The sequence below is a fragment of the Bufo bufo genome, chromosome 1, assembly GCF_905171765.1.
Source record: "Bufo bufo chromosome 1, aBufBuf1.1, whole genome shotgun sequence".
Lineage (NCBI taxonomy): Eukaryota > Metazoa > Chordata > Amphibia > Anura > Bufonidae > Bufo > Bufo bufo.
The window spans coordinates 430,403,597-430,430,455 of record NC_053389.1 but is presented as its reverse complement, the minus strand read 5'-3'; the positions used below and the strand labels follow the sequence as shown (position 1 = coordinate 430,430,455).

Sequence of the window (26,859 nt, the reverse complement as noted above, 5' to 3'; positions counted from 1 at the left end):
GGACGGAAGCGGTAGCCGCCAGATACCCCTTCATGGCCCAGACGACATCCAGGGAATGGAGAGCGCGTTCCTTGGGGTTTGCCGAAGAAGGACAAAAGGAGGGGAGGACAAGATCCTCGTTAAGGTGGAACGGAGAGACCACCTTGGGCAAAAAGGAGGGAACCGGACGGAGCACCACCTTATCCTGGTGAAAAACCAGAAAAGGTTCCTGACAGGAAAGTGCGGCCAGCTCCGACACCCGCCTGATAGAAGTTATGGCCACAAGGAAGACCACTTTCCAGGTGAGAAAGGTCAGAGAGACCTCCCTCAGAGGCTCAAAGGGGGCCATCTGTAGGGCGCAAAGGAGCAAATTGAGATCCCAAGGCGGCAAAGGGGGGATGTACAGAGGGACCGAATGCGCCACCCCCTGAAGAAAAGTCCTCACAGGACCCAGAAGAGCAAGAGACTTCTGAAAAAAGACGGCCAGAGCCGAAACTTGGCCCTTCAGGGAGCTCAGCGACAGTCCCATCTCGAGACCAGACTGAAGAAAAGAGCACCAAAAGGGATGGAAAAACGAAGGGGAGGGAAGCCCGAGTTCTCACAAAAGGACAGGAAGGCCTTCCAGGTACGATAGTAAATCCGGGAGGAAGCCGGCTTCCTCGCTCTGATCATGGTTCTAACCACCGAATGCGAGAACCCTTTCTTCCTCAGGATGGCGGTTTCAACAGCCACGCCGTTAAACGAAGAGACTGTAAATTCCGGTGTAAGAGCAGTCCCTGAGACAGTAGATCCTCCCTGTCGGGAAGAGGCCATGGGGCGTCCGCCAGCATCCGAGCCACGTCCGAGAACCATGCGCAGCGAGGCCAATCTGGGGTGATGAGAACGGTCAGAATTTCTTCTGCCTCGATCTTGCGCAGAACCTTCGGCAGCAGAGGGAAGACATAGAGGAGGCTGAAGTCCTGCCACGGCGACACCAGTGCGTCCACCCCGTACGCCTTTGGATCCCGGGGGCGAGCCAGGAACACCTGGAGCTTGTTGTTGAGCCTGGACGCCATCAAGTCCACATCGGGACGGCCCCACCTGCGGCAGACATCCTCAAATACATCCGGATGCAGAGACCACTCGCCTGGATCCACCTTGTTGCGGCTTAGGAAGTCCGCTGTCCAGCTGTCCACTCCTGGAATGTATACCGCTGACAACACCGGAACGTGAGACTCCGCCCACAGCAAAATTCTCGTGACCTCCTGCATCACCATCCGGCTGCGGGTTCCGCCTTGATGGTTGATGTAAGCCACCGCCGTGGCATTGTCCGACTGAATCCTCACCGGGAGGCCCGCAAGGAGAGGAGTCCAATGGGAGAGGGAGTGGAAGATCGCCCTCAGCTCCAGAATGTTGATCGGGAGGAGAGATTCCGTCGCCGACCAAACCCCCTGAACCATGCGGGACTGGAGAACGCCGCCCCAACCCAGGAGGCTGGCATCGGTGGTGACGATCGTCCAGCAGACCGGGAGGAAAGATCTTCCCGACCTCAGGTTCATCTGGGACAGCCACCAAGGAAGAGCCGCCCGAACCCGCTGAGACAGGCGGATGCGATCGTCCAGACCACGAGAGGTCTTGTCCCAGAGGGAGAGGATCTCCCGTTGGAGCGAACGAGTGTGAAACTGGGTAAATGGAACGGCCTCGAAGGAGGCTAATGTAGACCTAGGACCCGCATGCACTCCCGGGAGGAGAGACAAGGGGAGCGCAGCAGGTGCGACACCGACCCCTGGATCTGGGAAGACTTGGAGTCTGGAAGAAACACTTTGGCGGCCGAGGTATCCAAGACCATCCCCAGGAAGGAGAGCTTCTGGGAAGGGAGGAGAGAGGATTTTGGGAAGTTGATCAGCCAGACAAACTGTTCCAGTCTGAACAGTGATCCGGACGCTGTCCTCGGCCTGCGTAAGCGAGGGGGCCTTTATCAGGATGTCGTCCAGGTAGGGTAGCACGGTAATGCCCCTGGTGCGAAGAAGCGCCATGAGCGGCGCTAGGATCTTCGTAAAGACCAAAGGGGCGGTCGCCAACCCGAAAGGCAGGGCGACGAACTGATAGTGCCGGCCACCAATGGCGATAGGGACATGCAGATAGGCGTCCTGGATATCCACGGACGCGAGAAACTCCCCTGGAAGAAGAGAAACAATGACGGAGCGGAGGGATTCCATTCGAAATCTCCGCACCCGCAGAAACTTGTTGAGCAGTTTCAGATCCAGGATCGGACGTACCGACCCCTCCTTCTTTGGGAGTACGAACAGGTTTGAATAGAAACCTGTGCACTGTTCCTCTAGGGGAACTGGGGTAACCACCCCACGGTCCAGAAGGGAAGAAACTGCCATCAAGAGATCCCAGGCGCGGGCCGGATCTCCCGGAACGCGAGAAAGAAAAAACGTGGATGCAAACTCTATTTTTTAACCCGATGTTACAACTTCCAGGGCCCAGGCGTCCTTAACATGAGCCCTCCAAACCTGCTGATAGGAGAGCAGGCGGCCCCCCACCACGAGGGGTGGGGGCGTCCCTTCATGCGGAAGACTGCTTGGGAGCAGCAGGCCAGGCCGACTGCGCCCTCGGGCGCCAGGAAGGCTGGGGCTTGAAGGAGGACTTCTTGTGAGAGTCCTGTGACCCCCCCAGCGGAGGAAGCAGACGACGTCCTGCTAGAAGAGAAACGGCGAAAGGACTGGTACTGGGAAGCAGAAGACCTTGTCCGAAAAGGGCGTTTGGACCTAGGTTGGGGAAGATGAGTGCTCCTGCCCCCAGTAGCGGCAGAGATGAACTCGTCCAGTTGAGCCACAAAAAGTCTGGAACCTTCAAAAGGTGAGGTTAGCAAGGGAACGCTTGGAAGAAGCGTCGGCGTCCCATACCTTCAACCAGACCTCTCTGCGTTGAATGACTGAGAGAGCTGAAATGCGGGCAAAGAGGGAACCAATGTCCATGGAAGCCTCGCAGAGGAACTTGGAAGCCTGAGACATCTGGAGAACCAAATCCAGCGTGTCAGGAGACGTATCTTGTTCCGCCAGGTCTTGGTGGTGGCGCTGTAACCACACCGAAAGAGCTCTGGCCACCCATGCCGAGGCAAAGGCAGGTCGCAGGGACGTGCCCGCCAGTGAGAAAATGGATTTGGAAAGGGAATCTAGGCGCCTGTCCACCGCGTCCTGCAGAGAGGAGCAGTCAAGGACAGGGAGGGCCGTTTTCTTGGCTAACCTGGCCACCGGGGGATCCACCTTAGGGGGGAGAAGACCACCTCTCCACACTGTCTGCCGGAAAAGGATAAAAAAGTATCCATGCGTTTGGTGGCAGAAAACTTTTGATTAGGACGGTCCCAAGCCTTGGATAAGACCGCAGAAAATTCCTCATGGACCGGAAAGACGGCAGCCTCCGGTCTTTTAGGTGGAAAAAGGGCGAACTCCCTCCTAGTGGAAGGGGGAGAATCCCATTGGAGATTAAAGGTGTCACGGACAGCCGCTACTAAGTCAGCCACCATGGTGGAGAGCTTAGGCGGAGGGTCCCGCTGCATGACTTTGTCCGAGCCGGACAACTCCCCTTCAGACTTGCGCTCCCTGGGGGAAGGGAGTCGTCTGAACACAACTCTAGACTAGGGGGGGAAGCGGAGTCATCCGTGGAGGGATGCTGCCGCTCACGCTGCCGCGGATGCCCAAGCGGGGGCCGCAGACTCCGCAGGGACCGTGGGTGGGCTGGTCTGGGCAAGAGAAGGGGGAGAAGGGTGATCCTGTCCAGGGGCAGGGCAGGAGGCACAGGTACCAGTGACCGAAAGTGGGAGAAGAGAGTCCTGTATGTACTTATCTGCTCCTGAAGTCTTCTCCCTCAGTCCGATATCAGCAGGGCTCACCTCTTCAGACATCTGACTCACCTGAGTTCAGTGCTCTGGATGGAGGGCAGCAGGAGACCCAGGTGCTGGTGGGATGCCGGAGCTAACAGCTCGAGCCCGGATCCACTTGTCTTCTTAGGGGGAAAATGGAGGCAGCCAGGCATCGTCCGAAGACGGCGGGCACTCCACAGGGGGAACCAGGAAGGCGCTATGCCGACCTGTGTCCCCATCTAGAAGAAAAACAACAAAAGGGAGTAGAATAAAAAGTGTCATCCTCCTTCATCAGACACTAAGCAAAGACTGAGTTTCTCCTGGTGGAGCCTGGGGGTATAGCCCAAGGAGGAGGAGCTCTCTTTTATGTTGCATAGTGTCCCTCCTACTAATACCTCTAAGCTATACCCATGGTCTGTGTCCCCCAATGGAAAAAAGTCCGAGAAAAAGCGGGCGTGACGTTGGCGGAGAATGGGAGAGGTCGGGAGGCCCGTCTCATTCATTATTTTCTACACCTGTTTTAGGCGTAGAAAATGTTCTAAATGTAAGACAGCAAGGAAGCTGGATTATATTTAGACTGGCACTGGATCTGCCAGTTATGTAGAGGCCTGCGTCTCTACATAACTTCAGGGGATCCACCACCAGCGTGGGGGCTTATTAAGACTGGTGTCTAAAATGACGGTCTTAATAAATTACCCCCATAGTTCTGAACTGGGCCCAGCCAAATTTCCCAATCAGCTAACATGGATAGCCTTCGAATCTGCCATGAGCCATCTCTTTTTTCCCCTGGGCAGTAAAAAACTGCATTTGCATTCAATTTGGACCCATCTTTTTCAGTTATGCTTACTGCTTGGACTGACTGGAAAGTGCCAAATTTAGGGGTTCAATACACACCAAAGGGAGACGTCAAGTGGTATAAGCAATTATCTGTACTTTTTTTTTTACAATATCGCAGTTTGTCTACTAGAACCGCTATGTTGGCTGCAGCATAGCCATAAAAACTATCCTGACCTGCATTCTCCCAGAGAGACACGGGAAGGCTTCAAGAGGGCACAATTTAGCAAAGCAGCCATATTATCTTCGACTAGCAGCTGAACTGGACCATTTTTCTTAAATAGGGTATTGTCAGCAATTGTTTTCTGAGACCAGGAACCCATTTTCATATTCACAGGCAAGGTGCAAGGGTTAAAAAAAAAAAAAACACCTGTCACTAGCGCTCCAATTACTCTGCTTCCTTCTCCTCTGCTTCCGGTTCCCTCTTGACAAGGTTACATGCCATGCCTGCACACGTCATCGCTAAAACCACTGACTGGCCAGCAGCAGTGATGTGTGTAGACGGCACACCTCACTTTTTGTCCAGTGGGTACCGGCAGCAGAGGAGAAGAAATAACGCACCTGTGACAGTTTTTTTTAACCCATTCTCAGAAAAACCCTTTCAGCAGCCAGACGGATCTGATAAGAGATTTACTTTTGTGAAGGACACTTGCTCTCGGCTCGTTTATAGACTCCTAATAAAACAGTAGATGTGTGCACACAGTGCTGGAGATTTCAGCCTGCACGCTAAGGGCCCATTCACATGGAAATTGCATCCCACTGTTTCCAAATTGAATCCACACTGCCATCCATATGGCTGCGGATGCTTTCAATGTAGATTTCCAAACTGCATCAACAAGGGTCTTCTTGGATCAGGTCGAAAAAAGGCACAACAGTTAGAAAACTTCTCAATTAGGGCTCATACACGAATGTGTGTGGCCCATTGCGCAACATACGGGCACCGGCCGTGTGTTCTTTGTCTCACAGATGTGGACCTATTCACTTGGGTCCACAATATGGAGCGGTGGCATGGAGTGGAAGCACTTCCGAGGGATTTCGGTGTGTGCCTCTGCACCACAAACAAATGAACATATTCTATTTTTCTGCAGTGCAGACTGAATCAAGTGAATGAGTCCGCATCCGCAAATGGCGGCCACACAGCTGGTGTTCATGCATTGCGGACCGCTATTTGCGGTCTGCAGCATGGGTACGGTCTAAAAAATCTAAATAGGCAAATGAGGCGCAAATGCCTCCTTTTCAGTAGTAAATGCAACTAACAAAATAAAACTGTCTAAGGGCTCATGCACACGACCGTCTGCCGACCGGGCCTGTAATGGTTCCGCAATATACGGGCCCTGGCCATTTTTGCACCACTTGATTAGGTCCACAATCCAAAAGGTCCGGTGCGTAGCGGAGGCACGGAACCCGGGTTTCTCTCTGTGCATGCACTACTTTTTTGCGGTGCGTATGGATCACGGACCCATTTAGGTTGAATGGGTCTGGATCCATCTGTGGAATCAACACAGATTTTGCCCGGGTCCCCAATGCACGGAACGGCTGAGCAACAGCCGTGTGCATTTTTATGCTTAAAGACTGGTGCAGACACTATAGTAAATGTACTCCTATGTGCTCGGCATGCATTTCAGAACAGGAGAAAAACCAACACTGTGACAGGTCTACTGTATATCAAAATCAGACAATCCGGCATGGTTTCCCTAAGAAAAATACAGAGGAACTGGCTGAGATACTCAAGCTTGTCGCCAGTGCTCTATGTCCAGCTGTACTGGTAAAATTTATTACAGTGAGCCGCGCAAGGAACACTTAGCAGACAGCTAGGATTTATGATAAACTACCCAGGTGGCGAGACCAGGTCCACAGAGGATGCCCCCCATCAGCACCAACCGCTTGTGTTGAATAAGGAAATGAAGAGAAACAACCTGCATGAGCATAGCAGGCAATGCTCTGTGAACCGGAGCCGAGCTTACTGGCAGAGCGCCACATATTGCACTGACCCTGGCTGTGCCCTGCTTACTGGTCATGCTCCTGCATGCTACACGGCAGCCAGCGATGCTATGTCTAACCAAGTCCAGGTTAGACACGACGTATGCCGCGCGGTACAGAAATGTAAATTTGCTGCTTCTGCTGAGGATGTTTTCGCCGGTGGGGGACATCCAAGCACATCGGAGCCATTTGATGTCACGCTACATTCAGCTTTTCACCTACAGTACTAAAAAGCCCAATAACGTTCCAGCTCGGTGTCTGTGCTTATACTAATTTTCAAACGATTACAGTAAGAGCTCTAACTACTCTCTGAACAAGCAAGTTATCTCCCTTGTGACAGGAATCCTGCCTGCTCTTAGAGCATGTTTATGCCAAGAAGAAATGCACCTGAAACGTGAAAAATGATCATGCTGCTAGGAAGAGCACTCCACAGGGATGGAGCGTGGCCAGGCGCCAGGTGCGGGCTCCACAGTCTAATGTCGGGATCCTCACATGGATGGCAAACAAGTCATCTCACCTCTCCCCCGGTGCCACTGGAGCTACTCCTGCACATTCACTTGGCTGCAACTGGGTAAACGGCATCTACAGCAGACAAAACAGAAGGAGGATTAGACATGTCTAGAATAGGCTCATACAATATGACTACTCTGGAACTATGGACACAAGACATACAGGGGATATTTAGCTCACCAGTTTTCTGACTGTTTCAATGCCATGCAACCTTTTTCAGTTGCCACTGGCATTTTTACTCTGTCCTGGCCAGGTTTCTAAAAAGTGGCCAGGGCAAGGTGCAGGGTGTGGGTATCAGCCCGGGCACATATACCATTATTTACTTATGGCTGAAATCTATGGCAGAGCCGAGCTGCCCTAGATGTCAGTCTGGCACATGGACTGTCAGAGGTGGCATTTAATTTAGGCTACATGCACACAAACGTTGTTTGTTTCCGTGTCCGTTCCCTTTTTTTGTTTTTACGGATTTGATGCTGACCCATTCATTTCAATGGGTCCGCAAATAATGCGGACAGCACACAGTGTGCAAAAAAAATAGAACATGTCCTATTCTTGTCCGTTTTAGGCCTTGTTACAATGGATCCGCATAAAAAAAAATGATGGCATACGGACGTCATCCGCAATTTGCAGACCGCAAAACACATGCGGTCCTGTGCATGTAGCCTTCTGATGAGGCCTGATCCGGCCTTAAAGGGGTTAAAGTTTTTAAGTTATCCCCTACCCACAGGTTAGGGGATAACATTAGCTGATCGCTGGAGGTCTGACTACCGGGACCCCAACTGATCATGAGAACGGGACCCCATTCCCCCATTCTGATGGAGTGGCAGGTCGTGCATGCACACTGCTGCTCCATTTAATCTCTATGGTAGAGCCGGAGGTAGCAGAGTGCTGACACCCACAGAGAATGAATGGAGCAGCAGTGTGCATGCACGACCTGCCACTTCATTAGAACAGGAGGCCAGGACCCCCATTCTCGTGATCAGTAGGGGTCCCAGTAGTAGGACCTCCAGCGATCAGATAGTTATTTCCTATCCTGTGGGTAAGGGATAGCTTAAAGAAATTTAACCCCTTTAAGGCCAGACCAGGCCTAGTCATACCGTAAATTAAAAGCCTCCTCTGGCAGTCCATGTGCCAGACCGAAATCTACGGTAGCGTGGAGCTTTGTAATGGCATTCATAAAGTCACAAAGCCAAGGACAGGGAATAACTTGAAAACTTGGCCCAACCCCTTTAAATGCCTCCTCCAGCAGTGCAGGCCCCATCAAGACCGGCTTATCACATACTGTTCTTGATGAATCAGAGCCATAGTTTACAACTGTAAGGGAACATTCACACGAACGTGCTGCTGCCAAGCCCGTGTTTAGGGCCGCAAACCGCAGGTCCGCAAAACACAGGCACTTCAATGGGTCCATGATCCGCAGAATACGGCGACAGATAGGACATGTCCTATCTTTTGTGTCACAGAGGCACGGACCCGGAATCTAACGGAAGGGCTTCCGTGTGTTTCCAGGTCCAGGCCTCCACACTGCAAAAGATAGGACATGTCCTATCTTTCGCCGTATCCTGCGGATCGCAGCACAGTCATGTGGATGTACCCTAAATGTAATTTTAGGTATAAGCATGGTAACCAGAGTGAACGTGCAAGGATTCCATGCCACGTAATACAGATGAAGTCCCGTTACACTACGTAGATGAAAATCACATGGCATTTAAAGCATGTTCTTAAAGGAACACAAAAGCTAGAAATGAATGATAACAGTAGGTGTCCTCGCTATCAGTCTGCAGCACTTTCTGCATGATCCTGGAGCATGCTGGGAGATGTAGTTTCACAACAGCCGGCGTCATCCTTGCTGTGACTGCCTGGCAATCAGTGACATAAATGACAGGGATAATATATACGGCCCACCATTTACACTCTTACCAAGAGCCGCTCGCTCCAGTTTGCTCTAATCAGTCGTGGAAATCTCTCAGCTCCATTTGTGAGGTCTATAAATCCTTAGACAAGCCCCAGCTTCTTACATGTAATGGAGGAGCTGTATTTCAAAACTGTTATTACGCGAAAAATAAGAACAGATTTTTTTGCCTTAGACAATAAGGCAGCACATCAATACTGCCCAGGCTCCCGACACAGGTACAACAGCGCACACGACTGAACAACAAGTACCGGGACTGAGGCTAAATGCACATCATCCGGACCGTAGGTCATGTACATTGTATTCTAGGAGAATTTAAAATTCTCATGCACACAATGTAGATTTTATTCGTACTGATTTTGACCTACCGTGCGGATTTTAAAATCCACGGTATGTCAATTTATTTTATTTTTCCTGTCCGTATTTTATCCATTCACTTCAATGGCGAGAGGAAAATCTGCATGTAAATCCGCACCAATTGATGTGGATGGACTACATGGATTTCCCTGCAAACACTTGCAGATTTCTGTGCGGATTGTCCGCACATAAATCCCGAACGTGTGCATTGAGGGTCCATTCACACGTCTGCAAATGGGTCCGCATCCGTTCCGCAATATCGGGAACGGGAGCGGACTCATTCATTCTCAATGGGGCAGAACGGGATGCGGAGAGCACACTATGTGCTGTCCGCATCCACATTTCCGGAGCACGGCCCCAAACTTTCGGGCTTCAGCCCCAAACTTCCGGAACGCGGCTCTGCAAAAAAATAGAACATGTCCTATTCTTGTCCGCGGACAAGAATAGGCAGTTCTATGGAGGGTGCCGGCCGGGTGTATTGCGGATCCGCAATACACTACGGACGTGTGAATGGACCCTTACCCTGATCATTAACAACCTTCAATAGACCAACAGCTTTCCAAACTCACCCCGACTGAGCGTCTATGTGCAGTCAGTGAGGGAGAGAAGATGACCGACGTCAGACACTTCTGGTGGCGACTTGTCTCCCAGGAGAACAAAAGGATTGCGCAAAAATATTCAAACTGCACTATCCTCCTCTCCCCTGACCTCTTCACCATACACATTAGTCTATTGGACAGACCCCCCCCCCCCCCACCCCCACCCAAAAAAAACTACAGGTTCATCTAACAGTACCATGGGGGGGATTTATCAAAACTGGTGCAAAGGAAAACTGACTTAGTTTCCCATAGCAACCAATCAGATTCCACCTTTCATTTTTCAGTGCTCCTTTGGAAAATGAAAGGATCAATCTGATTGGTTGCTAGGGTCAACTAAGTCAGTTTTCCTTTGCACAGGAAAATGGGTTCATTCACTGTCTGGGAAAAATAGGATCGCAGGCCAATACAAGAGAATCTTTGAACAGAAGTGAGCAGAGTCTCCAGGACAAACTGTGGGGAACAATACAGCATACACTACCGCACTACGCCTTGCATGTCATTTATTGATACCCCATAGATTGGAAACAACTGATAAAAGTATGAAGACTAATGGGGTCATTTATCAGACTGGCGTAAAGTAGAACTGGCTTTAGTTGCCCATAGCAACCAATCAGATTTCATCTTTCGATTTTTACTGCTCCATTGTAAAATGAAAGGTGGAATCTGATTGATTGCTATGGACAACGAAGCCAGTTCTACTTTACGCCAGTCTGATAAATGACCCCATAAAACTAAAAATTCCCAAAAGGGAATTAATAATAAAATAACCATAAAAAAAATAGTAACAAACTGTATTACACGTAATTCACACATCAGAAAATAACATAGGTGATATCCTAGTAACCATAACAACCTGTACAATAAGTCAAATCATTAGGATATAAGGAGAATATCATCTTTTTACAAAATGCATCCATTAAAAGGTGTAGTTTAGATCCCGTCAGCGAGCATTGTTGCATGTACTGGGATGTACTTGGGATAACTGCGCAGTTATACCAAGGGCCAGATGAAGCGCTGACGCGCGAAACGGCCGTCGCCGAACCTCACTCACTGCATGTTTGTATGTAAGTCCGTCCCATGCCACACTATATATGTACCCAGCTTTTGAATCCAGCTATGTGTGTACTCAGCTATATACATGTATCCAGCGTTCTGATGTATTCAGCTTTTGATCTACCCAGCGATCCACCTGAGGATTAAAAAAGCCTGTTGCACCGATTGGCGAGTGCCGCCTGAACATTTTTCTTTTATTGTTGGCATTATATCACTGAAGGAAAGAGCACCATCAGGTAGCACACCTGGACAACTCCTTGCATTAATAGTGACATTTACCGGTATTGAAAAGAGGAAAGAATTCAGTGCCACTTAGACTGTTTTCTCAAAAATTGTCTTAGTAGCTAGTTAGCAGCTGTTCCTGACTGTTATATGTGAGGACTTGTTTTATCTGTCTTAGTTATCCGCTTATTTTTCTTAAATCTTCATTTTCTCTCATTTTGGATGACATTTTGGGGTTTGGAACCGATTACTCAAGTTACAATGGTTTTAACATACTATGGTCATCCTGGAACCAATTAACATTGTTGCTTGAGGGACCACTGTACTAAAGTGAACACCCATTTGTTAAAAAAAAAAAAGACACTTAAAAAAAACGCGTCAAGAAAATGCACAAAAAAAGAAAAAAAGAGCAGATTTTTTTTGGTGTTTTTCAAAATCAGTCGAGTAAACAGGCCCTTAAAAGGGTTGTCCCACGAAAAATATTCTAGTTTTCAAACCAGCACGTTAATCTAAATACTTTTGTAACTGCATGTAATAAAAATTTAGCACAGCCACCGAGTTATTTAATAAAATGTATCTGTATAGCGCCACCTGCTGTTTGTTCTTTTCCTTATTTCCTTGACCTGCTCCCTGAGAAGGCCGCACATGCTCAGTTTCATCCTTCTACTGCCTCCTGAGCTGTGATAGGGAGAGCTGGGACACGCCCCCTTATCTGCAGCAGAAAAGACACTCCCATTGAGCTTTCGGCTTGATATAAATCTAGCAGAGCGATGAATGGGGAGATCTCTGGATCCATTTGAGGTACGGGGCTGGTTCTAGCTTTGTTACGATATCGTCATGTGCTATATGATGTCCAATTTTCATTTTCTACATTCATCATGGGACAACCCCTTTAAGTGCTCTGCAGTGTTTATATAACTATTTGCATTCTCAATGTAAAAACAATTCTGGAGCATCTATTTTAATTATTATGTTGTGCCGTTCCTCTATTATTCCATCTAGAAGTTTATGATTGAATTACCAGCAGTCTGCACGAAAGGTTTAACTGGGTTAATTATTACCAGATGGGGGGGTCCCCGCACAGTGCCCAGCTGGTAATACCAGGTTGGACCTGCTGACAGTTCACAAACTTCTAGAAGGAATGACAGGGGAATGGCACAACACAGAGTTATATGGAAAGACGCTTTAGAATAGCTTATTACATGGGGAATGTAACCGGTTATGAAACAGACCCGTCAGGAGAGGTGACAGGGCCTCTTTTAAATGTCTAGCAGTGGACTTTGTGGTCTCCATCACAAAAACTGTGCTCCAGTCCCCAGGGATTTTATCAGAATATAGAACCTAAAATGACATGGTGTAAAAAGAGCAAACTGGGCTGAATCCTGTATCCGCCAGACACAAGTGTGCACTTCCATCCTCCGCATCTATGGGGTTCATCGCAATCAGACCATTATGGCTTCTCCGATAGATATGGCAGAAATATCTGGACATGCAAAACCCCTTTAAGGGTTGCATCCAATTATTTCAATACCTTATTTCTCATGTCGATGCCAAGGATAATGAGCAAAGAAAGAACATCCAGCACAAACAATCCTTCCTACATGTAACTAGTATCCAGCAATGAAGGTGTGAAAGATGTGAGAACGTGCGGAGCCTTGGAGAATACAACCTCTTCAGTCACTGTGTCTTACTGCTTTCAGGTTTGTGTATGTGAAATACATTTCTTCTTCTATCCGTTGCTGAGCCTGTCAATTACCAACTGCTATCAGGCAACAAAGAAAAGCGGAACCAACCGCAAAGATGGACGGACTAATCGCAGGCCATACACATCAGTGTACTATCGGCTGAACCGGACGCGTCTCATGTGTGTGGGGAGTACAGATAATGTCAGGGATAGAAGAATAGGGACAAGCTGAACATGTATGTGTATGAGAGGGCCATGAGAGAGTCACACTATACCGATTATACACACACACACATATATATATATATACACACATACACACACACACATACACACCGCAAAGGAAAACACTGCTGTGAAAAGTAGCCTTAAAGGGGCTGTCTCACTTCAGTAAGTGGTACATTTATCATGTAGAGAACGTTAATACAAGACATTTATAATGTATAGGTATTAACCATATTGCCTCCTTTGCTGGTTGGATTCATCACATTATACACTGCTTGTTTCCATGGTTATGACCACCCTGCAATCCATCAGTGGTGGCCGTGCTTGTAAAATATAGGTAAAAGCACCAGCCTATGTGCACTTCCACAGTCTCGGCCACCAGAGAGGCTGGTGCTTTTTCCTATAGTGTGCAAGCACGACCACCACTGATGGATTGCAGGGTGGTCTGTAACCATGGAAACGAGCAGTGTATAATGTGATGGAAAAATGAATCCAGCCAGCAAAGGAGACAATATGGATAATAACAATATATTAGTAAGTGCCTCTACATAATAAATGCCACTTAATGAAGTGAGACAACCCCTTTAATTGATTCTAAAAACTGCTATTTTTCACTATCATATGAATGAGGCCTCAGAAGGGACAGCTGTCTGCTGAATGATCATTCAGTCCACAGCTAGTGAATGTGTGTGGCCGCCCTAAGTCACAATAGCATTATACAATACGAAGATGTACAAGATCTGTGTTCACACATCATATGCTATAGGACCTGATTTTAAGTCCCAGGTGCTTTGCTTTCTGTACAGTAGCGCTGCAGATATCAATTATTTTAGTAATCAAGTATTCTACCGATTAATCAAGTACTCTAATAAGAAAAAAATAATTAAAAGAAAGTTTTCCTTTATAAAAACTCATCAGCCCCCCGTGCCGTCATCAGACCCCCCCTGCCATCAGTCCTCAGCGCCATCAGCCCCCTCCATCCGCCATACTATCAGCTTCCCCCAGTGCCATCAGTCCTCTGTGCCATCAGCTCCCCCCAGTGCCATCAGCTGCCCTAGTGCCATCAGTCCTCTGTGCCATCAGCTCCCTCCATCCCCCATGCCAACAGTAGGAGCTTCACTCACGCTCCGTGGTCACATGACACAAACACATTTTTTGCATCAAGGATTTTTCTGTGTCGAGTGACTTGATTTACTGGAGTAATCGCTGCAGCCCTACTGTACAGTGTATCATATACAGAGTGCACCGGTTCACTTAATTCACTCCCTAAAGTTGGAGTCCACATAACTGGTACTTGCTGACAAAACTACAGTACATGGTATCTATATAAAGGTGTATATCCTGCAATAAGACGATTTAACTTTGCTGCTCTATACATTACTTGATTCGGTTGAAGTATACCGTAAGCGACTATTTGTGCGGTGCTATAATGCCTAGTATTACGACCGCTCTTCCAATACATTATTTATCACATTAGTAGTCTGTGGATTACAGACATCACAGCCAATCTGTTCCTTCTTCTGTTCTGATGAATCCCTTTTCAAGGAGAACAGAACAAGGAGCAATATCTGTGGCTTTTAGGAACCAGTTTGACAGTTTTTACATAATCACAAAGCAAGAACTTTTAGGGCAAATGGTGTGGATTTTGGTGCAGATTTGCTTGTGGATTCAGAAAAAATATAAAGGACAATGGGGGATCACACCCTGCTCTACAAAATTCTGGCATCAAAAACTCACTAAATAGGGGCTTTGTGACTTTTTGGGGTCACTGGCGTAAAAGTTTTGCAACTTTTTGCATTTTTACATTCACTCCAGTTTTGAAATATGGGTGCGGAAGTGGGCATGGCTGCCATGTTAATAAGTTTCACTCCGGGGTGTGGTTAGGCCAGCAATGTGAACGGATGTGGCTGCCTGAGCGCCACTTGCCTGTATCCTGAGCTATCCTGCGGCGTGAGACTCCTGGGCAGTTAGGGAACGGAGGAGGAGTACAGGCAGTCTCTCTGGGCACACAAGTCAGTATGACCCGCACCACCAAGAGGGAGAAAGAGGGCCGGGACAGCTACCTGCGAAACAACATGGTGCCACCGCCTCGTCCAAGGCGACGGAAGTTCGCGCGAGTTCCCCTTGCAGAGGGAAGCCCTGGGGACTCAGACACTAAGCTGAGGAGGACTGAGGAGCAGGGGAGGACGGAGAAGCAGGAGGCGAACTCCCCTACTGACAGGGCTCTACAAGATGGTGCACGAGAGGAAGGAGGACCCAACATGGCGGGTGCAGGTGAAGGGGGACCCCAGATGGGATGGCCACGCAGTTTATACCTCCACTGACCCATGAATTAGAGCATACTTCCAGGAAAATATTTTTGGCGGTACAACAATACAGCTCCGCCCTAATGACCCTTAACACCTCTATGGGGTCACTACAAAAGAGTGTTTTTTTTATCAGACAAAATATCCGAAAAATCAATGAGAGGGTTGCTGGAGTGGAGGAAAGAGTGGGCCTACTGGAGGATCAAGTACCTCCGGTGAAACGCGACCTGGCCAAAGTCATCCATAATATCACTCTTCTCATTAACAAAACAGAGGACTTGGAGAATAGGTCCCGTCGCAACAACCTCCGCTTAGTGGGAGTCCCTGAGAAGGCGGAAGGGGTTAACACTGTTCGGTTCTTTGAAGAGTGGTTTAAAGCCAAATTTGGACAGGACTCTTTATCTTCATTATTTGCCATCAAATGAGCTCACAGAGTGTCGTTCCATCCGCCACCTCCGGGGGCTCCCCCCAGACCGACTTTGCTCAGAATCTTGCACTTTCAAGATAGGGGCACTATCCTACGCAAAGCAAGAGATAACTCAGATCTGCTCAATAATGGCCATAAAGTTTCCATCTTTCCCTATTTCTCAGCGGAAGTCCAAAGATGATGGGCAAAATTCCTGGATGTTAAAAGACGCCTGAGAATTAAAAATGTGCAATACTCCATGCTTTACCCTTCCAAGCTGCAAGTAGTCACTGGAGGAATAGTTCATTTCTTCGATTCGCCGGATGACGCTACCCGTTGGCTGGATCTGAATGAAAGCTCCCTGTGTGAACCTGCTGAAACCAGATGACCGGGAGGACTGATTCTCCAAACTTGGACTCTAGATGAGGGGACTACATTACCTGACGAGGCATAGCGATGAGTATTCTACCTCTTTTGTGTCTCATTACCGCCTCTCCTCTCTCTCTGTTTACTGTTCTTTAATTATGAAGTATATAGGTCTTCCATTTTTCTCCTTTTTTATTTTTTGTTTCTTTTTCCTTGTTTTTGCTGTTAGACAAGCTGTCTATACACGTTGGCTATACTATTTAAATGCTGCCTGATATACAAGTCCTGTTGCTGCTCAGGGCTCGACCTAACGGGTATTTTCTTCTTTGCATATTGTAGCCTTGCTCCATAGTAGAATATTACTAAGGCTATGCTGTCACGGATGTCCTCTACTTTTGCTGGCTTCAGGAAATTTCTGTGCCTCATGTTCCCTGAATGGGCCGATTAGAGCGTTTTTTGTTGGGTGTTTTTTGTGGGTGGGAAAATGCAGAGAGACGACTTCTATACATTTCTGAGACAGGAACACGCTGTCCTATATGGAAGTATATCCCTTACATTTATGTACTTTCCTATATGATGGCAGGTAGGGTTCAAATTGTGGTGTAGAATGTTAGGGGCCTGGGAGATGCCACAAAACATCAGGCAGTCTTCACGGCTGTACAGAGATACCAGCCTGTTATTTGATGTCTCATAGAAACCCAACTGTCTAAGCAATCACAGAGATTGCTGCATAATCCATGGCTCTCACAGACCTTCCCCACCTTCTCTACACATTCTAGGGGGGGTCAGTATCCTTATTCATAGAGCTATCCCCTTTGAATGTCATTCTATTGCCATTGACACTGATGGCAGGTATGTCTGCCTACACTGCTCCATGTATAAGATAAAAAATTTTATTGCTATATATATTCTGCCATCGTACTCTTGTGATCCAATTTAAAAAAGTGATGACGTTTGTAGCTAGGGGCCCTCCTGTGCCTATACTTATGTTGGCTGATTTCAACAAATATCTAAATCCAGCACTAGACAAATTTCAGCAGGGCTCTGCCCCACCAGGTACTCCAGAGACCTCATTGACAAGGTTAGTACAGGAGCTGGATCTTCATGACTTGTGGAGGATTCGGTATCCCCAGGTGCGCCAATATTCCTGCTTTTCACCGTCTCACAATTGTCTTTCCAGAATAGACCTGCCCATAGGGTCCTTGGAGGCTTCGTCCTATGTCTCCTCTATAGAATACCTGCCGCATAGCCTATCAGACTACTCACTCATTCGCATGGAGTTACAACTTGTAAGACATAGGGAAAGGGGCGGTCCGGCCCTCTGGAAACTTAATCAGTTCGGGATTCAGTTGTTAGATGAGGAAGAACCTCTCACGGGACTAATTACAGAGTTTTTTCGGATTAATGTGGGGTCGACGGTAGGGGTGGACGATATAGACGATATAGGCGATATGCGATATAAATTTGTGCCACGATATGGATTTTGAGCATATCGCCTATATCGCCGGACCGCGATATGATCGCGCTCTCTGCGCGCACCATCTTCTCCTGAGCCGGCACACTGGGCACAGTGGAGAAGGAGAGAGTCCCTCCCTCCCCACTGTGCGCGGCTGCCGCTGACCACCAATGACAAGAGGAGGAGGGGAGGGACTGACAGTAAATCATTGAGTTTTCACGATCTCAGTGAGCGCGTGAAAACTCAAATCCGATGGTATATTCTAACCCCCAGGCGTTCCCATGGGACGCTTGCCTGGGGGTTAGAACATACAGGGCCACGCCGCTGACAGTAGAACATTTAAAAACGAATCAGTAACTTTAACTTTATTCATTGGTGATCTCTTTACTGTATACCTTACTAGGTCTTAGCTCCGGTAACAGCAGGCAGTGCGGGTTGCGGCGCTCACTCACTGACGTCACGCGCCTGCTCCTCCCACTAGGCGGCGCAGGCGCGTGACGTCAGTGAGTGAGCGCCGCCCCCCGCACTGCCTGCTGTTATCGGAGCTAAGACCTAGTAAGGTATACAGTAAAGAGATCACCAATGAATAAAGTTAAAGTTACTGATTCGTTTTTAAATGTATTCCTGTGAGCGTCGGGGGGGGATCTGCGGATGGCACCTTTTGGGGGGGGGGGATCTGTGGATGGCACCGTTTGGGGGGGGGGGATCTGTGGATGGCACCGTTTAGGGGGGGGGGGAATCTGTGGATGGCACCGTTTAGGGGAGGGGGGGGGATCTGTGGATGGCACCGTTTGGGGGGGGGGAATCGGGGGATGGCACCGTTTAGGGGGAGGGATCTGTGGATGGCACCGTTTGGGGGGGGGGATCTGTGGATGGCACCGTTTAGGGGGGGGATCTGTGGATGGCACCGTTTGGGGGGGGGGGGATCTGTGGATGGCACCGTTTAGGGGGGGGGGATCTGTGGATGGCACCGTTTAGGGGAGGGGGGGAACTGGGGATGGCACCGTTTAGGGGAGGGGGGAACTGGGAATGGCACCGTTTAGGGGAGGGGGGGATCTGGGGATGGCACCGTTTAGGGGAGGGGGAGGATCTGTGGATGGCACCGTTTAGGGGAGGGGGGGGATCTGTGGATGGCACCGTTTAGGGGAGGGGGGGGATCTGGGGATGGCACCGTTTAGGGGAGGGGGGGGATCTGTGGATGGCACCGTTTAGGGGAGGGGGATCAGCTCCCTGCTGCTGTGTGCACAAAGCACAGGGCAGCAGGGAGAGTGTAAAGTCCTATTCACCCTAATAGAGCTCTATTAGGGTGAATATGACAAGGGTTCTACGTTCTAGCCCTTAAGAAGACTAATAGTTATTAAATAAAAAGTAAAAAAAAGTTTAAACACGTCCCCCCAAATATAGAAAACAATATATCGCAATATATATCGCATATCGCATATGCTTAAAATTATATCACAATATAGATTTTAGGCCATATCGCCCACCCCTAGTCGACGGATATAGGGACGGTGTGGGATACCATGAAAGTCTATGTACGGGGTCTGTATATACAAAAAATTAAAAGGTGTAAAGCGAAGTCTAGGGAATTCACTGACTCTATGCTACAGGTAGTGAGAGAATCTGAGGCTGCTTACGTGGGGAGCCCATCTGCGTGGAGGGAGGCACAGGATACGCTAAATAACCACCTGACCCAAGTTGCTGACAATAAGCGCTTCTTTCTAAAACAGAAATACTTTGAAGCGGGTGAAAATGTGGGAAGCTTGCTAGCCAGAGTAGGAGCAGAGTAGAAGCAGTAGGGCCCAACGAGGATTGCGACTGTTATGACTAGAGAGGGTGTTAATTCTACGGAGGACTCAATCATCCTTAATGAGTTCTATAGATACTATCAAGACCTATATACTTCCAAATTATTGATGTGAAGTAGTGATATAAAATCCTACCTTGCTGATATATCTGTCCCTAAGTTGTCACTGGAGGCAGCCCGATACCTGGATGAGCCCTTAGAATTGGGGGAACTTGGAGAGGCATTGAGATCGTTCCCCAATGAGAGGGCCCCGGGCTCGGATGGCCTTCCGTCAGAATGTTTCTAAAGATACCAAGAGATCACTCTCCCTCATGTAGATTGTAAGCCCTCCCGGGCCGGGCCCTCTCTCCTTCTGTACCAGTTTGTAACTCGTCTTGTTTATGATTAGTGCAATTGTCTGTATTATGTATGTATACCCCTTTTCATATGTACAGCGCTATGGAATGAATGGCGCTTTAATAATAAATAATAATAATAATTTACTAGATACCTTTACTGATGCTTTGAGATTGGGGACATTGCCGGCATCTATGCGGGAAGCGGTGGTGGTGGCGATACCAAAACCTGGTAAGGATCCGGTTCTGCCTGAATCTTATAGGCCCATTTCCCTGTTGTCCACTGACGTGAAAATACTAGCAAAGGTACTGACCAATCGGCTTAACAAGGTTATTACTTCCCTCATACATGAAGACCAATCCGGCTTTAGGCCTGACAAGAGTACCTCCATTAACCTTCGTAGGCTCTTTTTTAGTTTGTAAAGGCTTGTTGACAATGGGGGATGCCGGGCAATAATATCTTTGGACGCTGCCAAAGCATTTGACAGCGTGGAGTGGGAATACTTGTGGGCGGTTATGGAGATCATGGGGTTTGGCCAGGGATTTATGTCCTGGGTTAAAGGGGTTGTCCGGGATTGGTGACATTGTTCTAAGTGTACAACAGTGACACAAATATTACACACATGCCTGTCCTACCTTTGCACACATGTCTGATGCCCCGTTTTCAGATCCCAAATTCTCAGCCGGAAGTGCCTATTTTCTCATAGACAGTGACATACCGGGTCCCTTGCTGCAGAGCAAAGCCTCTTCTTCTGCTTCGCAGGGAGCCCGGTGACGTCACCATCAGCCTCAGTAATTAAGCAGATCGCAGGGAGGGGCGGTGACTTGGCTGGAAGACATTGTGCTAAGCCACGCCCCTACGGTGATGTCACCGGGCATGGCACCCTTTAATGAATGAAGGAGGCGGAATATTAATGAGGGGACGGAGTTACGGCAGAGATGATAGTCAGCTGCAGCGCGGCGCTGGGACCCACAGGGCAGTGCGGCAGGAAGTTAGGCAAAGATAAACATAGATGTAAACAATGCATTGGGGACCGTCGGGGCCCTGTAGAAGTGGTGAAAATACCTAAAAACATATGGGGGAAACTTTAATCAGCTGTTAATAGTGAGCACACTTTAAAAAAAAAAAAAAAATATGTGATCCTGGACAACCCCTTTAAGCCACTATATAATTCACCAGTGGCAAGGATTAGGGCGAATAGGGAACTTTCTGCACAATTTACATTGCACAGGGGAACGAGACAGGGCTGCCCTCTACCCCCCCTATTATTTGCAGTTGCCCTTTAACACCTGGCCTGCCTTTTACGTTCTTCTCCTGCATGGGAAGGGATCTGCCTGGGCTCGAGTGAGCAGTGTCCCTGTACGCCGATGACATGCTCCTATATGTGGGAAATTTGGAACACTACATTCATCCCATTATGCATGATATTATTGAATTCGGGAACTGCAGATAACCCGCAGCTTTAAATATCTGGGCGTTGTGATCACACCTATATTGACTGATTACATTAAAACCAACATTGATCCCCTAATTGTCAAATTTATAGGAAAAGTAAATGCCTGGTGTAAATTACCTCTCTCGGTGGTCGGCCGTTGTAACTTAATTAAAATGATACTCATGCCTAAACTGCTTTATGTATTACACAACTCCCCTATATGGATTCCCCAGCGGATATTCTACAAGATTCAGAGTATTTTCCGCTCCTTGGTGTGGAAAAAACAACAACCCACAATCCGCCTTGAAACCCTTCAAAGGGGCAAAAGAGGCCTTTCTCTTCCAAGCCCTTGGCTTTATTTCATTGCGGCACAATTACAACACCCACACGTCCGTAGTGTATTGTGGATCCGCAATACACCCGGCCGGCACCCCCAAAGAACTGCCTATTCTTGTCCGCAATTGCAGACAAGAATAGGACATGTTCTATTTTTTATCCGGAGCCGCGGACCGGAAGATCGGGGGCGCATTCCAGAAATGCAGATGTGTGCTGTCCGCATTCATTCCTGCCCCATAGAGAATGAATGGGTCCGCATCCGTTCCGCAATTTGCTGAACGGATGCGGACCCATTCTGCGGACGTGTGAATGGACCCTAAGGGGTGGGGACAGCATACAAAGCAGGGACCCTCAGCCAGGATCGCCTGTTTTATTATGAAGCAAAAGGTGCTAATCACTATGGCAGAGCTGGGTAGACCACACTGTTACTCTGGGAGCTACCCCACCATTTCTCTAATAACGAAAGTTTGGTCTAGGAGGTTTAAAGAAATGATCGGCCTTGAGGGATTACAGGGCCATACTCCCTTATGGCGCAATCCACAATTATCAGAAATGCTTAGACTACACGGCTTTTCCCCTTGGGAAGAAAGGGGGCATTCTTTTTCTCCCTCAGATACATACAGGAGAGGGTATAAAACTGATCACACAGCTCCAGGTGGAGTATGGTCTTCCTAAAACTGTATTTTACCAATACCTTCAAATAATACGCAGTTTAAGGATGGTTTGCCGGTGACAACATCCCCTCCTATACTGCAACAACTGCTGTGTGGTGGTAGCGCCAAGGGTCTTGTCTCCTCGATCTATAGAGATATATTTACTAAATGTAATTCATCAAGCCCATTGCCAGTGAAAGATAAATGGGTGGCATCTCCCAGGAACAATGGGACACTGTCCTATCCTTAACCCCTAGCCTCACGCTTAGATTTAAAAGAGGGATCTACCTGAAAAGGAGGAGCCCTGCTAAATTTATAGCAATATGGCAGGGATGGTTTACGGTCCCTGGACTGGCGTCTGCGGTGCTGACGAGGGATTTTCCATGTTGGGGCAAGTGACCGGATTTCTTGGTGCTCCTCCATGGACCTTGGCCTGATGCAACTGACACACCTGATTGCATATTTCTTACTCTTCCAACGTGCTCGTCATGGAACAATAGAACATAGAAACATAGAATGTGTCGGCAGATAAGAACCATTTGGCCCCTCTAGTCTGCCCAAAGCACTGCGAGTGTCTTTGTCTATTTTTGGACAAGGTATGACATAGTCGTCTCTCTGCAGAATTATTATTATTGATTGTTTGGCGGGGAGGAGAGGGTTTTGTTTTTGTATTGGCACTATAAGGTTTATGTAACCTACTCCTCATATGGATATTACTGTCAAAATGAGTCTGAAACTGTGTATTTTTTTGTATATGAAAAACTTTATTTAAAAAAAAGTAAGTTTCACTCCAGATTTATCACCTGAGACTTTTTTTTAAGTTGGGATCCCACTCCAGTAGGGGGTTGGCGTAAAAATATTAAAAATTTAAAATAAAACACACTAAAGTTAAGGCTAGGTTCACACCAAGCATCTTGGGCGAGGATTTTGACATGCATGTAGAACTTCCCATTCCTTTCAATACAAAATCTGCATAATAAAGAGGACCTGTCACCTCCCCTGACATACACAGTACTAACTCTACCTTGTGCACTTACCCTTACAGATGAAAATCTGCCACATGCAACGTAATTCAGCGACAAGGCTCCTGTCAGTTTTCCAAACTTGGTGATTTAAAGGGAACCTGTCACTGGGATTTTGTGTATAGAGCTGAGGACATGGGTTGCTAGATGGCCGCTAGCACATCCGCAATACCCAGTCCCCATAGCTCTGTGTGCTTTTATTGTGGGAAAAAACTGATTTGATACATATGCAAATTAACCTGAGATGAGTCCGAGCTTGAAAATATGACTCTTCACTGGTCACACAAGTAAGATAGGACTCTTTTATGTTAATTTGCATATCTATCAAATCATTTTTTTTACACAATAAAAGCACACAGAGCTATGGGGACTGGGTATTGCGGATGTGCTAGCGGCCATCTAGCAACCCATGTCCTCAGCTCTATACACAAAATCCTGGTGACAGGTTACCTTTAACCCTCAATAATACATACAATACTATAGTCTCATATTACAAGAAAACAGGGTGTTAGACACTATGTTATAGCGAAAACATACGTTAAAGGGGTTTCTCCAACCAAAGACATTCATGGCATTTGCCAATGAATGTCTAATGGGTGGGAGTCCCACCTCTAGGACCGACAATGCTTTCCAATAACTCTCCTCCATGAACATGACCGTTGGATGTTTTGCAGTCTGCAAATTGTGGATCCGCAAAACACGGATACCAGCCGTGTGTTCTGCATTTTGCAGAACGGAATGGCCAGCCCCTAAAAGAACAGTCCTATCCTTGTCCGTAATGCGGACAATAATAGGACATGTTCTATTTTTCTGCAGAACGGCCATGCGGACACGGAATGGACACAGACTCATTTCCGTTTTTTCGCAGCCCCATTGAAGTGAATAGTTGTGCATGAGCCCTAAAATCTACCTTACATCTAAATGATCTAGTCATTCTGAAATGGGAAACAGAATGCGTCAATGCTGACAACAGCAGCTATTACTACTGTTCCCTCAGAACTACCCAGGATCTAGACACTAGAACTGTACAAGAAGGCAATAATCAGGCATTATAGCCTCAAATCACACACAGCCCAAATAAAGCCTCATTCAGATGTCCGTGTCCAAATCCGTGAAAAGGTGGTCAGTGATGCCTCCGTGAAGATGTCCGTGATGTATCCATTCGTGTCTCACTGACACTGAACAGCTGAAAAACTATTTTCAAAGCATCTCTTCCTAATGATCCATGAAACACGGATGGCATCTGTATTGCATCCGTGGTTTTTACGGACCTGTAGACTATAATGGGTGTGATGGATCAGTGAACACGGACAAAATAGAGCATGCATCTGTGCTAAAAACACGAACCGTGGTAAAAAACTGTCTGAATACACACATTAAAATGAATGGGGACGTGTGCAGCCCGTGGAGAACACTGACGTGTGAATGAGGCTTAAGTAGGAGACCCTACAATAAAATCGGAGAGAGTTGCATAAACATCTAACAGATCACCCCCCTTGCTGATGCCTATTCAGAATACAGGCAGCGGCATATGCTAATGGAGGCAGGGGACCTCTGCTGCCCCTCCGGTAACTGGTAACATCATGGGGAACTATTCACTGTGTTCACCACAATCGCTTACATAGAGGCCTTCCGCAGATAAGACCTAAAAGCATCACAGGACACTTTTAGGAAACCTTACAACAGGGCAACACTGCCACCTTCTGCTTACTTAGAAGGCAACTCATGCAAGCAAAATTAGTACCCTAGGTCTTTTTTCAAGTTCAACCTTTTTATACTTACGAACCCTAGATGATCCAGAGGAAGGCCCCAAAAAAATCCTTCCTGACCCATTACACAATATTCTACATTAATGTCAGTAACCAGGGCATCCACAACTTTTAGTAGAAACGCTGTCTCTCTATGCCTCTGTATTCCTGATGGAGTTTGTATGTTCTCCCCATGTTTGTGTAGAGGGTACTCCGGTTTCCTCCTACGCTCCAAAGTCATACTGATAGGGAACTTAGATTGTGAGCCCCATTGGGGACAGCTTGATTCTAATGACTGTAAACCGCTGCGGAATATAGTGGCGCTATATAAGTGCATAAAATAAGAATCTGTTTTATCCTCCTCAGACACAGTAAGTGAAGCAAATTCAGAAAAATGTCTGACCTACAGCTGGTGACCACCATTATTCTTAAAGGGGTAATCGGAACATGTATGGGATAAGTCTTGCTGCTGTGATTGGAGAGGTAAGCACGCTTGACTATTTTCGGAACTCCTATAGAGGTGAATGGAAGAGCCAAACAAGTGTAGCCACTTCTTCGCTGACAGTGGCTGCGAGAGGTGGGATCTGCACCTCCAAATGCCATAAATGTTCCAACAGGAAAACCATTAAAGGGTCACTGGGTTTTCAGAAAAGTCGTAGAGACAAAGGTTTTGGTTGTTGCTGGTCTGGGTGCTGGGACCCCCATCAATCCTTAGATCCTTAGAACAAGGAGAGAGAAGTGCTCGCATATGGCGCTCTCTCAGTTCGCTGCAGGAGGGGACATTAGAAGAACACAACAGCAAATCTATGGGCCCCTCTTGCTTCTGTCTCCTGCAGTGATATATGAGCACTTCTCTCTCCTAATTCTAGGGATCTGTGGGTCTCCATTAAATATCAGTGATTGTACCTACACCGTGGAGCAATCAAAATCTACACAGAACTGTCTATACCACTGTGGCAAACTCAAAGAATAACCCTTAGCAGTTACCCATAAGTAAGGACAGATAAGAGCAGTGTACTAAGGGGACAATGTGCTGTAAGTGCTCTGTGGGCACTGCTGGGTGATATTTTATTTTCTCTACAATCAATGGACAAAGCATTCTTTCATTGATCTCCCCCATTGATGAATGTGTTCTAGGACAATGCCAGAAATCTAAGCCTAGCTCATCTAATCATGGTGTGCTGCATAAGGGAGGCTTGGCAGCCTGTATTAGATGAATTTGCTTGTTTTGAGGTAGAATAATATTTAGATTTTTATCAATTTTTGTGCATGTGTATATGAGATCAATTGGCCATTTATACAGGCAATTTAGATTGTTCTAGTCTTATTCAAAACTGTCTAGAAATCTTGTCAGAAGTTGTCCGAGAGGGATTGTCCAGGATATTTGGAGGACGGCATGTGTTGCACACCAAAGAATAAATGGAGCTGCCATAAGAATAAATGGAGTTTTCCATAAGAAAAAATGGATTAACGCAGGGCTTGACAAATTTCCTTGGAATCTAGGAGCCAGCTAAAAAAGTTAGGAGCCAGGCGGAGCCGCGTCATAAAGCCCCCAGTAGGTGCCCCCATAGTGCTCCCCCCCCCACTTTTCCATAGAGCCCCCCCAATAATGCTGTATACCATGTTACATATACCGCCGCTCCGTCCCCGGACCCTATTGACTATAATGGGGACGGGGGTGGAGCTCCGGCGCAGCATGGCAGTTCGCGGTGAGAGGCCGCTGGACTAAAAAGTTGGACATGCAGTACTTTTACCATGCACTGCCGTGCTGCGCCAGAGCTCTGCC

The 26,859-nt window shown here is 47.6% G+C and overlaps 1 protein-coding gene across 2 annotated transcripts in view; it reads right to left on the bottom strand.

Annotated features, from left to right (window-relative positions):
* UIMC1 (ubiquitin interaction motif containing 1) overlaps positions 1-26,859 on the bottom strand; it is a 177,273-nt gene that overhangs the window by 106,933 nt on the left and 43,481 nt on the right. For both annotated transcript variants that reach the window (XM_040406660.1, XM_040406668.1), the window contains exon 6: positions 7,158-7,222. In XM_040406660.1, the coding sequence (XP_040262594.1) occupies positions 7,158-7,222 (65 nt within the window). The remainder of the gene's footprint in view (positions 1-7,157; positions 7,223-26,859) is intronic.